General features: G+C 38.4%; 1 protein-coding gene across 4 annotated transcripts in view; it reads right to left on the bottom strand.

The window, feature by feature from the left end:
- Positions 1 to 2,725: 2,725 nt before the first annotated feature.
- The window catches only part of ARHGEF6 (Rac/Cdc42 guanine nucleotide exchange factor 6), a 102,016-nt gene continuing 91,140 nt past the window's right edge, over positions 2,726 to 13,601 (bottom strand). For all 4 annotated transcript variants that reach the window (XM_016216552.2, XM_016216553.2, XM_087813340.1 and 1 more), the window contains 2 exons: positions 6,182 to 6,236; positions 2,726 to 5,049 (listed from right to left, as the gene is read on the bottom strand). In XM_016216552.2, the coding sequence (XP_016072038.1) occupies positions 4,909 to 5,049; positions 6,182 to 6,236 (196 nt within the window). In that variant the 3' untranslated portion in view covers positions 2,726 to 4,908. The remainder of the gene's footprint in view (positions 5,050 to 6,181; positions 6,237 to 13,601) is intronic.

Genomic DNA, 13,601 nt, shown 5'->3' with positions numbered 1-13,601 from the left:
CTATCATTTTTTGAGCATTCTGTTACTTTCTGGAACAAAAAGATGTTCCAGGTTCAACTCTTACCTTCCCAGCCTCAGCCACAAAATCAGCCATTTCTCCAAGAAGCCTTGGTTTCTTTCGGCACAAAGTATAGTGTTTAGAAACCAAGTTCTGAGCACTAGCTCTCTTCATTGCTATTAGCATACTAATAGCTTCTAGGAAAGGTTTGTGAATATATATATATTAAAGCTGTCAGGCTTAGCAAATAAAAATTCAGGATACCCAGTTATATTTGAATTTTAGGCAAACATTGAAAAACTTAGTACAAATATAGCCCATGCAATATTTGGGACATGATATATACCAAAACATTATTTGCTGTATAGCTGAAATTCAAATCGAACTGAGCATCTTGTGTTTGATTTGGCAACTGTAACACATGCATACATGCTGCATACATGTAAATGTACATATACACATGAATGGATACATATGTGTATACATTTTAGAAATCATGAGTTCACATAGATACTTGAGCTAACTCTAAATGCAAAGGAAAATAATTTGGTTGATGGACAGGCATGGGAAAGGGATTCAAAGCAGAGCAAATGACATATTACAGGACCTAAGAGAAATTCAAGGAGACCAAATTGTACTGAGTGTGATGGGAATAGCAAGAGATTAAATTTTAAACAGATGAATGACATAATCAGATATTTTAGATAATCATTCTATGGGTATCAAAAAGACTAGACTAGAGAAGGTGATACAAGAGGCAAAGAGATACACTAGCCCAAGGGAGAGGTGACAAATGCTAAAAATAGAAAATGGTCATGAAGATGGAGAGGAATTCAGAAGATACAGCATAGTTAAAAATGGTAAGATTTAATGACTAGACTTATGAAGGATTAATGTATCAAGCTGATGGTTGCTAGGTAGGAGGGGGTTGGGGGGGACTGGATGAAAAAGGTGAAGGAATTTAACAAAAAAAAAACCAACAACAACAACAACAAAAAACAACCACCTCATAGATACAGACAACAGTATCACAATTACCCAGAGGGAAAGGGAGGCGGGGGAGTAGAAGAGGGTAAAGGGGGATAAATGGTGATGGAAGGAGATTTGACTTGGGGTGGTGAACACACAATACATTATACAGATGATATATTACAGAATTGTACACCTGAAACCTATATCGTTTTATTAACTAATGTCACACCGATAAATTTGAGAGACAATATGAAGGAGAAGTAAAGATTTTCTCTGGCAAACAAACAAACAAAAAGAGCATGGATACAATAGCCAGACAGACCAGGTTTCTAAATTCCAGCTCCACACATTCTAGTATATTAACATCTGTGCCTCTGTTCATTTGTAAGGTGGGGCTAAAAATAGTGAATATCTCCTAGGGTTGTGAGGATTACATGAGCTTAAAACCATGTAAAACAGTATGGGGCCTAACACATAGGAGGTGCAATGTTATATCTATTGCTTTAGAATAAAAACCATAAATCTCTGAAGATATCTCAAGCAGAAAAGTAATATGAGGTGTCTACAAAACTGTTGGCTACAGAAGTAGAAGTCAGGGGCCTGCCATTGGACTAGTGGCTTTGTGGTCATATCACTGCATTTGTGATCTAAATCTAGTGTAGGAAGCTGCTGTTGCTTCTGTCATCAGCACTACCGCCACTACAGTTTCTCACCCCAAAAGCTGGAGTACACACACTGGAATGTAGAGTACAAAGCCATGAACATATCCTTGGAACTGCCTGCCAGCCAACAAGCCCCAGGAAGATATCCTCTGCCTAACTTAAGCCTTCCAAATATTGTGCAAAAGCATCTCATTGCCAGAACTGAAAATGTATCAGAACCCACATTTTACCCAGAACCCTAGCTGCAAGGGAATCTAGGATGTGTTTTTTTTATTTATTTATTTTAGATGTCCAAGGGGAACATAAAAAGGGTAGGAATGAATACTTAGTAGAAACAGATAATATCCAGAGCATCTATCTTTAGATGGAGCAAATAAACCTTCCTGACTCTTGACACCAACGTTTCAACTGCGGTCAAAATATAGGATATAACTGATTGGCAAAATCCTGCAAAATATAAAGAGGGATGGCAACAAGACTAAAGATCAAGGGATGCCCAGCTGGATGTGGCTCAGCTATTGAGCATCGACCTAGGATCCAGGAGATCATGGTTCGATTCCAGGTCAGGGCACATGCCCGGGTTGCGGGTCCAACCCCCAGTAGGGGGCGTACAGGAGGCAGCTGATTGATCACTCTCTCATCACTGATGTTTCTCTCTCTCTCCCTCTCCTTTCCTCTCTCTGAAATCGATAAAGATACATTTAAGGGGGGGAAAAAAGATCAAGGGATAAGCTTAATCAGGAAAATGGATATCTTTCTAGTATTGGAAAGAAAACGGTGAGAAGTACAGACACTTTATAGGTTGGGGTCAGAAGGAGAGGTGTGAAATTAAGGAAGGTTCTGTCTCATGGCATATATTATTTGTATAAAGTGAGGAGCAAATATTACCTGCCTTGAGAGGAAAAGGTCAAAGCTGGCTAGGGGGCCTGATGATGAAGGAAATAGGAAAGGAAGCTGACATAGCATGAAAAATCTTTCTGCACACCAGCCAGCAAAAATAAATAAATTAATTAATTAAATAAAATAAATAAATAAATAAATAAATAAATAAATAAATAAATAAAAAATATTTAAAAACACAGCACTTATTTTATAAAGCATTGTTATTCTTATTTATTGAAAATGTCAATTTTAAAAGTCTTCAAAATAAAAACAAGTTAGAAAATTTGAGCCTGTGTAAGAAGGGACATGATAGAAGTGGAACTGAAAGGCCTCCAAGGGCAACAGCTTAATTACAGGGTAACAGAAACCCATTTATAGAGTATTGTAAACAACACAACTATGGAGACACTGCTCTCAGGTTAGCATGGCTTCATTTCCTTTATATTATTGTTTAGTGTGTGAGCGTGGACACCACTCTGCACAAGCTTCATTATCCAGAGTACTGTGGGCCTCTCATCATAAGGGCCAAGTTGCCAAAACATGCATATATATACATGTCACTCTAAAATAAAGACCTTTCAATATTTTAAGCTATACCTTATCAACTAAAATATTTTGTAATCACAAAAATGTTTCCTATGGATATACTTTGCACATTTACTGCAAGCCATTGACTAACCACAGAGAGAGCAAATGCTAAGATCTGTGTTGTTTTTAATTTTTAGGTGAAGGATGGCACATCTAAACTGCTGTAATTAAAAACAGAACAGCCAATTCTTAGAAATCTTCACTCTTCAGCTTCCAAAGACAGCTGTGTGTGGTTGGCTGATGTTGGACCACAGGAATAGTCCATTTCCTGTGAATGGTGCAATTTCTGCTGTGCAGTAAGCAGTCAACAGCCCGTACCATGCAGCTATAGGAATTTGATACCTTCCAGTACTGGAAAGCAAAAGGGCTTACCAAGCTGGGAGGTTCAAGTTTCAAGTTTGGTTTCTAAATGATATTTGCAGAATCCATATTTATAGGCACCTATCAAATGTACCTGGAAGACAACTTTGATCAGTCCACTGGCCTTTTGTCTTTCTTTCCAGTGATCTTTCCCACCTGGCCAAATTTCACCTCTTTGGGAGAGATGACTTTCAACTGGGCGGAATTTGGATGTGTGCTACTCTTCTGTGACCATCTTCTAAATCTGGTTTGTCACAGTTCTAATTTCTGAGATGCTTACAAAGGCAATGGCTTGACTTGATGAGAAACTTGAGTAAACCAATTCCAAATAATCAGCTTCACTAGTAACCAGCACTCTTTTTTTTTTCTCCAGATATACAAACTGGACCAATAGCACATTTCTACAAATAATTCTTAGAGGTTGATGAATATTACAGTTTCTCATAGCATATATGGGAGAGCAATAACGTGAATCAAAGCTGTTTACTGGGGCACATTATCTCCTCAATGACAGATTGTTTTAAAGATGAGAAGCTGCAATTTGAATATGCAATGTAGATATAATACCTGCTCACAGTCTATATTTTTAAAAAGTAAGCAAAGCACACACATACTACTTTGCACACCACTTGGTATGGTTGGCTAAAAGCACTGGGGAAGTACAAAACTTACACATGAGGCAGAAGGCTAGGGGGAAAATCCTATTATGTAATGGAGAAGAGGTGGTCAACTCTGCTGATGAAGGGAGGAATATCCAGTGGAATTTGCTAATGGATTTGGCGTTGGCATGAATGACCAGAGCTTATGACCCACAGAGTTAAAATGTTAACCAACACAAAAGGAATAAGGGCACTACTGTCTTCTTGGTCTTATAGATAACATCAGGTAGTAACAAAAAAAAAGTATGCATTGAGGGGTGGGAATTGATGGTCCAGGGAAGGGCAACTGAATCATTTGGCTAATGTGTTTGTCTTTCACCCTACTCTAGTCATAGCTCAGAAAGCTTTGCTGTCAGTAAATTAGGTACTGACAGGCTTCCAGGTACAGGAAAGCACTGGGGGAAAGTCAAATTCACCTTTAATAATCCATGTCCAGTGGCTTTGGGATAGTAGCCAGCCCCAAAAGGGTAATGGTTGTTAAAGAGGTACTAGGAACTGAAGGCCATCAGATCAATTAAGTCATTTGCCTAGATTAGCTTTCCTTTTGTTATTGAATAGAAAAAAACACTGGGGAGACTTCCACCACCTCTTGCTTTTATCCCTGTCAGAAAAAATGTAACCAACAAACCAATAACCAAACAAAAACAAACACTCAAGCAAACAGAGGGAAGGGGGCTGACTCAAATACAAAATAAAAACCAAGGAAGTGAGCAAACTGAGCCAAATCATTCAGCTGGACATTTCAAGATGCACTGAAGGCACACTCTGCCCAGGTGCACAGTGATAATTATGGAAGAATGGAGGTCTTGTTACTGGACTCAGCCCGAATACACTCATCAGTTTGCTTCAACAGCCTCCGGACCAGCTTTTCTAGGTCCCTTCTTGATTTCAATTCTTCTTCCAGGCATTGCTTCATCCTTTTATTCTCCTATAATGGAAAAATACTTGATTACAAAACAAAGGGACCCCTTCTCAGGGTTCCTCCTGCTCTTCCTCTTGGCGGCCTTCACTACTGACTACACTTTTCTTCCTCAAACTCCTTTCCCTCAGCTCCTAACACAGGCAGCTTATTGATTCTCTTATCTCTCTTTGACCAACATTTTGCATTCTTCTTCTTTGAAATATAAGCATCCTCTAAGGCTCTGGCCCTGGCCCTCTGCTAATTCAATACTCTTTTCACTTAGTGTCTATTCTCTTTCAACTCAAGTATCTATTAAGAGGTCTCCAAAATCTCTCCGGTACTTACTTCATCTTGTCTCATGAGCACTAACTCCACACTCCCCAATGCCAACTTCGTATTTCCCCCTAGAAGTATTACAAGTCTCTCAAACTCATTATGTCTTAAAGTGAACTCTATCTCCATCATCCCAAACTTATCTTTCCCCTGTGGTTGCTGATCTCCATGAAGGGCATCACCATATCAAACTAGACACCAAGGTAAAAAGCTTCATCTTCAATCCCTGGCTCTTTCTTAATCCCAAAATCACACCATCATGTTTCACAGGCTCTAACTTTGCAATGTGCCTTCCTTCACATTTATTTTCCTCCTCTGCAACCTCAGTAGTACTGCCTCAGGTCAGACCTCCATCATGTCTCACCCTGAGTTTTGTAATAACCTCCTAAGTGGTCTTCCAGTGTCTGGTCTTTCTCCCTTCTAATCCATCCTTTACCCTGTCACCAGGTATAGCTAGTCCTCAAACACAAGGAAGTGTGTACATCAAGGAGCACTGGATCACATCTGCACAGGAGCCCATAAATTATGATTTATGATTCTGGTAGGCGCTCCCAAATGGCTTATCTTTTCTTAAATTCTGTAAATGTCAGGAATCATGAAATTTTTAACTAAGTTTGGGACCCTATTATAAATAGCTAAATAGGTACATAAGCAAGCCTCAGAAGTTTCAACCCAAGGTCACATGGTAAAATCCACAAAACCCACCTTGATGACACACCTCACTGTTTTGTTCCTGGACCTTTCCCCAGAACATCTACTGGTGTGTGACAAGGAAGAGGGAGTGGTCCTGTTATGATATGAAAAAAAGACCTTTATACTTCATTACCTGTTTCAGTTCTTTCACCTCATCCTTCAACGCATAAACAGTGTCAACGAGGCTCCTAGAACATAAAGTTCAGAGATTAATGGCTGGCACTGAAGTATTGTTAAGTGATACTTAACAAGAAAAGCAGATTTATAGAATTACAGATCCTGAAATACAGTGGATTTTCTAGCTAATCAGAGGAGATACTGCTATAAATTGTCCCTGTGTTCCTCATTGTTATGGGCTAACCACCATCAGCACACATGCTCATGCAAACACCATGTCATTGCACCTTTTCTATACTTCTTCCTTTGCCACTCACTTCCCAGCTTGAGTAAGTACAAAAAAGAGGCTAGGGCTTATCATCAGGTTTTTATTTCTCTCTTTAGGGCAGGAATGAACGTCACCTAACATATAACGAGAGGTATCACAGGGCCCTACAAATCCTACACTATCTGTGCTATAGCATTGCTCTTCTCACCTATCTGATCCTGCATGACCCTGAATGACCCTACATGACACAACAAAGGAAGGAGCATTATTTCGGGAAGATCCCATATATTCCAGAAAAGGATAAAGCACCCTAGCTGAGTTGTGAAGCATTCATGTCCTCTCTGGCTGTTTTCCTGGACAAAGACTTTAGAGATCTGGGTTCAGGTCTAATCCTACCACTTACCAGACCTCTAACCTTGGGTAACCAGTTCCTTCTCATTCTTTCTTGGTCTTACTTTCTTCACATACAAAATGGGGATAATAACACATTCCACTGAAAACCCCACAAAGTTGTAGAAATTAATATAGCTGTAATAATAATTATAATAATAATTATTATTATAGACCCTCCCTCCACCCAGTCATCAGGAGCAGGTAGGCCCCAACTCTGAGATCCATCAACCTGGCAAACATTGCTCACCCCGCCCTGGAGTTTCCCTGAGACCCCATTGCACACAACTTGTGCACCAGGCTGAACATCTTTCAGTGGCTGTTCCTCACAAGTTGCTGGCCTCAGCCCACTGCAGACTTTAGCTAAAATCTATCAAAGGTCCACAAACTCCAAACAATCAGAAGCTGGCTTTGACATGCCCTATTCCTCTTGCTGAGCAGGCCCAAGCCAGGTACTAATGGAAGCCAGCCTCAGTTCACAGCATAGCCTCTCCCAGGCACCTCCATACCCAGCACAGGCACAGGCAGCTACCAACAGCAGATCACTCTGTAGCCCCTACCAGGTGGCCATGGGACTGGCACAGGCAGCGGCTGGCCTTGGCCTGCACTGGAGACCCTCTCAAGAGGCCCCAGAATCAATACACCCAGTGGCCAGTGTTACACCACAAGACTACCACCCAATTAGCTCAACAAATGACACACCCAAAAGGTGTATTTGGCAGGCACAAGAGCTCCTGATAAAGCAAACTCTACTCCATGATGTCAGCTCCTGAACAACAGTTCATCCACTATAGTCATGGACAGTCCTTTCAGCCAATTAGCCTGAGGATCAATCTCACCCACTGATGTGCCAACAACAACCAAAGCCCAACTATAATCAGAGGCCACACACAATCCACACAAGGGACAACCCTGGAGCACTCAGCTCAGGTGACTGGGGAGACTGTGCCACTGGATCCCACAGGGAACCTACTATAAAAGGTCACCTTGCCAAGACTGCCAGGTGTAACAGATCCACCATTTAATACATAGAAACTAACAGAGGGAGACAGCCCAAAAGAGAAGACAAAGAAACATGTCACAAATGAAATAACAGAACAACACTCCAGAAAAAGCACTAAACAAAATGGAGGAAACAAAATATCAGATAGTGTTCAAAACATTGATTATAAGGATGCTCAATGACTTTAGGGGGAAAAAATAGATGAATTCAGTGAGAACTTACAAAAAGAGATAAAAACCACAAAAAAGAACTAGTCAGAAATGAAGAATACAATAACTGAAATGAATACATTAAATGGGGGAAAAAAGAATACATTAAATGGAATCAACAACAGATTAGATGAAGAAGAGGATCAAATTAATGATTTGGAAGACAAGGTAGCAGAAAACACCTAATTGGAGCAGCAAAAAGAAAAAGATTTAAAAGTACGAGAATCATTTGAGGGACTTCTGGGATAAAATCAATTGTCAACATTTGCATCATAGGGGAACCAGAAGGAGAAAAGGGAGAGCAAGGGATTGAAAACCTATTTGAAGAAATAATGATGGAAAACGTCCTTCCCTAAATTAGTGAAGGAAATAGGACATACAAGTCCAAGAAGCACAGAGAGTCCCAAACAAGATGAACCCAAATAGGCCCACACCAAGACACATCATAAATAAAATGGCAAAGGTTAAAGACAAAGCGAGAATCCTGAAAGCAGCAAGAGAAAAGCAATTAGTTAACTACAAGGGAGCTCCCGTAAGACTGTCAGGTGATTTCTCATCAGAAAATGTTTAGGCCAGAAGAGATGGACACAAAATATTCAAACTGATGCAAAACAAGGAAATACAACCAAGATTACCCAGCAAGACTATCATTTAGGATCAAAGGAGAGATAAATAGCTTCCCAGACAAGAAAAAGCTAAAGGAGTTCATCACCACCAAACCAGTATTACAAGAAATGGTAAAGGGACTTCTAGAAGAAGAAAAAGGGGGGGGGGGAACCCTCAAAAACATATAATAAAAAGACAAAAATTATAAACTTATCAATAATTTCTTTAAATATAAATACATTATGTGTCCAATCAAAAGACATGGGTAGCTGAATGGATAAGAATACAAAACCCATACATACGCTGCTGACAAGAGACCTGCTTCAGATCAAAAGACATGCACAGAATGAAAGTAAAAGGATGGAAAAAGATATCTCATGCAAATAGAAATGATGAAAAAATACAGGGTAGCTATACTTATATCAGACAAAATAGACTTTAAAACAAAGGCTATAAGAGACAAAAAAAGATATCACATAATGATAAAGGGACCAGTCCAACAAGAGGATGTAACCCATGTAAACATTTATGCACACAATGTAGGGGCACCTATATATATATAAAGCAAATATTGATGGACATAAAGGGACAGATCAACAGTAATACAGTAATAGTAGAAGAATTTAACAACCCATTAACATCAATGAATAGATCATCCAGACAGAAAATCAAGGAAACAGCAGCCTTAAATGACACATTAGACCAGATGAATTTAAATGATTTTTAGAGCATTTCACCCCAACGCAGCAGAATACGTATTCTTATCAAGCACACATGGACATTTTCCATGATAGACCACATGTTAGGCCACAAAACGAAGCTCAATAAATTGAAGAAGGCTGAAATAATATCAAGCATCTTCTCCAATCACAATTGTATAAAACTAGAAATCAGTTATAAGAAAAAAACCCCTGAAAAACACACAGCATTTGGAGGCTAAATAACATGCTACTAAACAATGACTGTGTTAACACCATGATAAAAAAGAAATCAAAATATACTTTGAGACAAATAAAAATAAAAAGACAACAACCAAAAATCTATGGGACACAGGGAAGGCAGTCCTAAGAGGAAAATTCATAGCAATACAGGCCTACATCAAGAAATAACAAAAATCTCAAATAAACAACCTAACCTAATACCTAAAGGAACTAGAAAGAAATAAAGTGCAAAGTTAGCAGAAAGAAGGAAATTATTAAGATCATAGATAAAATTAATGAAATAGAGTCTAAAAAAAGAACAGTGAAAAAGACCAATGAAACTAAGAGCTGATCTTTTGAAAAGATTTTTAAAAATTTATAAACCTTTAACCAGTCTCACCAAGAAAAAGAGAGATAAGATCCAAATAAATAACTCAAAAATGAAAATGAAAGAGAAGTGACAACTGACGTCAAGGAAATACAGAGGATTATAAGAAAATACTACAAAAAATTGTATGTCAACAAATTGAACAACCTAGAAGAAATGCATAAATTCCTAGAAACATACAATCTTCCAAGACTGAATCAAGAAGAAACAGGACATCTGAACAGACCAATTACTACCAACAAAACTGAATCAAACAAAAATCTGGACAAGGGGGCTTTATAGGTTAAATTTACCAAATATTCAAAGCAGAATTAATACCTATCTTTCTCTCTTTTTAAAAAAAAAAAACATATCTTTATTGATTTCAGAGAGAGGAAAGGAAGGGAGAGAGAGAGAGATAGAAACATCAATGATGAGAGAGTCATTGATTGGCTGCCTAGCCCGCAACCCGGGCCTGTGCCCTGACCAGGAATCGAACCCCGATCTCCTGGATCCTAGGTTGATGCTCAACCGCTGAGCCACGCCCGGCCGGGCAATACCTATCTTTCTCAAGCTATTCCTAATAATTGAAGAGGAGGGAAAGATCCCAAACTGATTTTATAAGGCCAGTATTACCTCGATTCCAAAACCAAAGAAATTACAAAAAACAGAAAATTACAGAACAACAACACTGATGAACACAGAAACAAAAATCTTCAACAAATATTAGCAAACTGAATCCAGTAATACATTAAAAGGATCGTAAACCATGATCAAGTGGGATTTATTGCTGGGATGTAAGGTTTGTAAAATAACCACAAATCAATTAATGTGATACATCACATAAACAAAATGAAGGATAAAAATCATATGATCATATCAATAGATGCAGAAAAAGCTTCTGACAAAATCCAGTAGCCATTTATGATAAAAACTCTCGGCAAAGTAAAAATGGAGGGAACATATCTCAACATAATAAAAGCCATATATGACAAACTCACAGCTAACATCCTAGTCAATAGGGGAAAACTAAAAGCATTTCCCTTAAGACCAGGAGCAAGACAGGGATGTCCACTTTCATCACTCTTATTCAACATGGTATTGAAAGTGCTAGTCACAGCGATTAGGCAAGAAAAAAAAGGCATCCAAATTGGTAAGGAAGAAGTAAAATTGTCATTATTTGCTGATAACATGATAATAAAAAGAGAATCCTAAAGATTTCACTATAAAACTCTTAGAACTGTTAAATGAATTCAGTAAAGTAGCAGGATACAAAATTAGTATTAAGAAATCAGTTGGATTTTTATACACCAATAACAATCTATCAGAAAGAGAAGTAAAGAAAACAATCCCATTTAAGTTACGTTTTAAAAAATAAAATATCTAGGAATACATTTAACTGAGGAGGTAAAAGATGTGTACTCGGAAAATTATAAGACACTGAAGAAAGAAATTTAAGAAAATACAAATAATTGGAAGCATATACCATGCTCACATATAAAAAGAATTAACATAAGTAAAATGTCCCTACTACCCAAAGCGATCTAGAGATTCAATGCAATCCCTATCGAAATACCAATGGTATTTTTCACAGAAATAGAATAAGTAATCAAAAATTTATATGGAACCACAAAAGATCCTAAATAGCCATAGCAATCTTGAGAAAGAAGAACAAAGTTGGAGGTATCACCCTACAATCAAAACAGCATGGTACTGGCATAAAAACAGACATGTAGATTAATGGAACAGAATAGAGAGCCCAGAAATAAACCCACACCCATATGGTCAATTAATCTATGACAAAGAAGGTAAGAACATACAGTGGGGTAAAGATAGTCTCTTCAATAAATGGTGTTGAGAAAACTGGACAGATACGTGAGAAAAACTGAAACTACACCACTTTCTTATACCATATATAAGAATAAACTCAAAATGGATTAAAGACTTAAATGTAAGACCCAAAACCATAAGAATTCTAGAAGAAAATATAGGCAGTGAACTCTTTGACATTGCTCTTAGTAACATATTTTTATTTTTGGATATGGATCCTCAGGCAAGGGAAACAAACAAACAAAATAAATAAAAACTACATCAAACTAAAAAGGTTTTGCACAGCAAAAGAAACCATAACAAAAAAAAAAAAAGACAAACTACTGGATGGGAGAAGATATTCACCAATGATATCTGTGGACCCTAAAAAAAAAAGATATCAACTAAGAAGGGCTCCTCATAGCTAACTAGGCTCAAATTAAAAAACAAAAAACAAACAAAAAACAGAGCCTAGCAGCCATTTCTACACAGGGGCTTCTCACACAAGCCACACTTCCGGGAGAAGTCTGCACTAAGTTGCCTGCCTCTGCACTGAACTGCCTTCCTGAACTCCGGTTCTTCCATCTGAGCCAGCCTTTATAAAGGAGTTCCTGGAATCCTATTTCAACCAATAGAACTGAGGCTTTCCCCATCCAATAGGAGCTGTGCAGCTATATCACCATCAACATCTTCACTAAAAAAATCAGCCCTGCTGGGCGTGGCTCAGCAGTTGAGCATCGACCTAGGATCCTGGAGATCACAGTTCAATTCCTGGTCAGGGCACATGCCCAGGTTGTGGGCTCGATCTCCAGTCAGGGGCGTGCAGGAGGCAACCAATCAATGACTCTCTCATCATTGATGTTTCTCTCTCTCTCTCTTTCTCTCTCTCCCTCTCCCATCCTCCCTCTGAAATCAATAAAGATATATTAAAAAAAAAAATCAGAGTGGCTCCATTCTGATCAATCAGAACAGTGCCTTTTGGACCAATCAAACTTCGAGGATTTGGAGTCTTTGTTTGCCTGAGGACAAACCAGTCATGGATCGGGGCCAGGACTTCTGTCTGAATGACTCAGCTCCCTCTGGCTTAGAGAGTGCACTTTCCCTTTCCACCAAAGATGAAACACAAAAGATATCTTGCCAGAGGAGAACAGAACAGTTTATATGCAGAGGGGCGTGGGTCTAGGGCTGCCTGGACTCATGGCTGGCTCACCCTAGGGCTTCACAGCCAGGCTGTTTCACAGCTGTGCTGCTTCATAATTTAGCTGCAACACTATTGAGCTGTTTGCACTGAATAAAGTTTTCTTCTTCATCACAGCCCAAATTGGAAATTCCTGTTGGTGTTGAATTGATGCCAACAACCTTATTTGACATACTCATAAAGAACTCATACAACTTAACACCAAAAAAACTAACACACCAATTAAAAAACAAGCAGAGGACGTGCATAGACATTTTTCCAAAGATGACATACAAATGGCCAATAGATATATGAAAAGATGCTTGATGTCACTAATCATCAGAGAAATACAAATTAAAACCACAATAAGATATACCTGAAACTAATACAAAATAATATTGAATGTAAACTGTAATTGAAAAATAAAATTAAAAAAAAACCAGAGATATCACCTCACACCTGTCAGAAGAGATATCAACAATAAATCAATAAACAACAAGTGTTGGTGAGGATATGGAGAAAAGGGAACCCTCGTGCACTATTTGTGGGATTTCAAATTGGTACAGCCAGTATGGAAAACAGAATGGAGGTTCTTCAAAATTTTAAAACTAGAACTACTATATGACCCAGCAATTCCATTTCTGGGTATTTATCCACAGAAATCTAAATCACTATTATGAAAATATA

This window comes from Miniopterus natalensis, chromosome X (genome assembly GCF_054644295.1).
Source record: "Miniopterus natalensis isolate mMinNat1 chromosome X, mMinNat1.hap1, whole genome shotgun sequence".
Taxonomy (NCBI): domain Eukaryota; kingdom Metazoa; phylum Chordata; class Mammalia; order Chiroptera; family Miniopteridae; genus Miniopterus; species Miniopterus natalensis.
The sequence above is the reverse complement of the archived record's forward strand: the minus strand, read 5'-3'. Positions and strand labels throughout refer to the sequence as shown.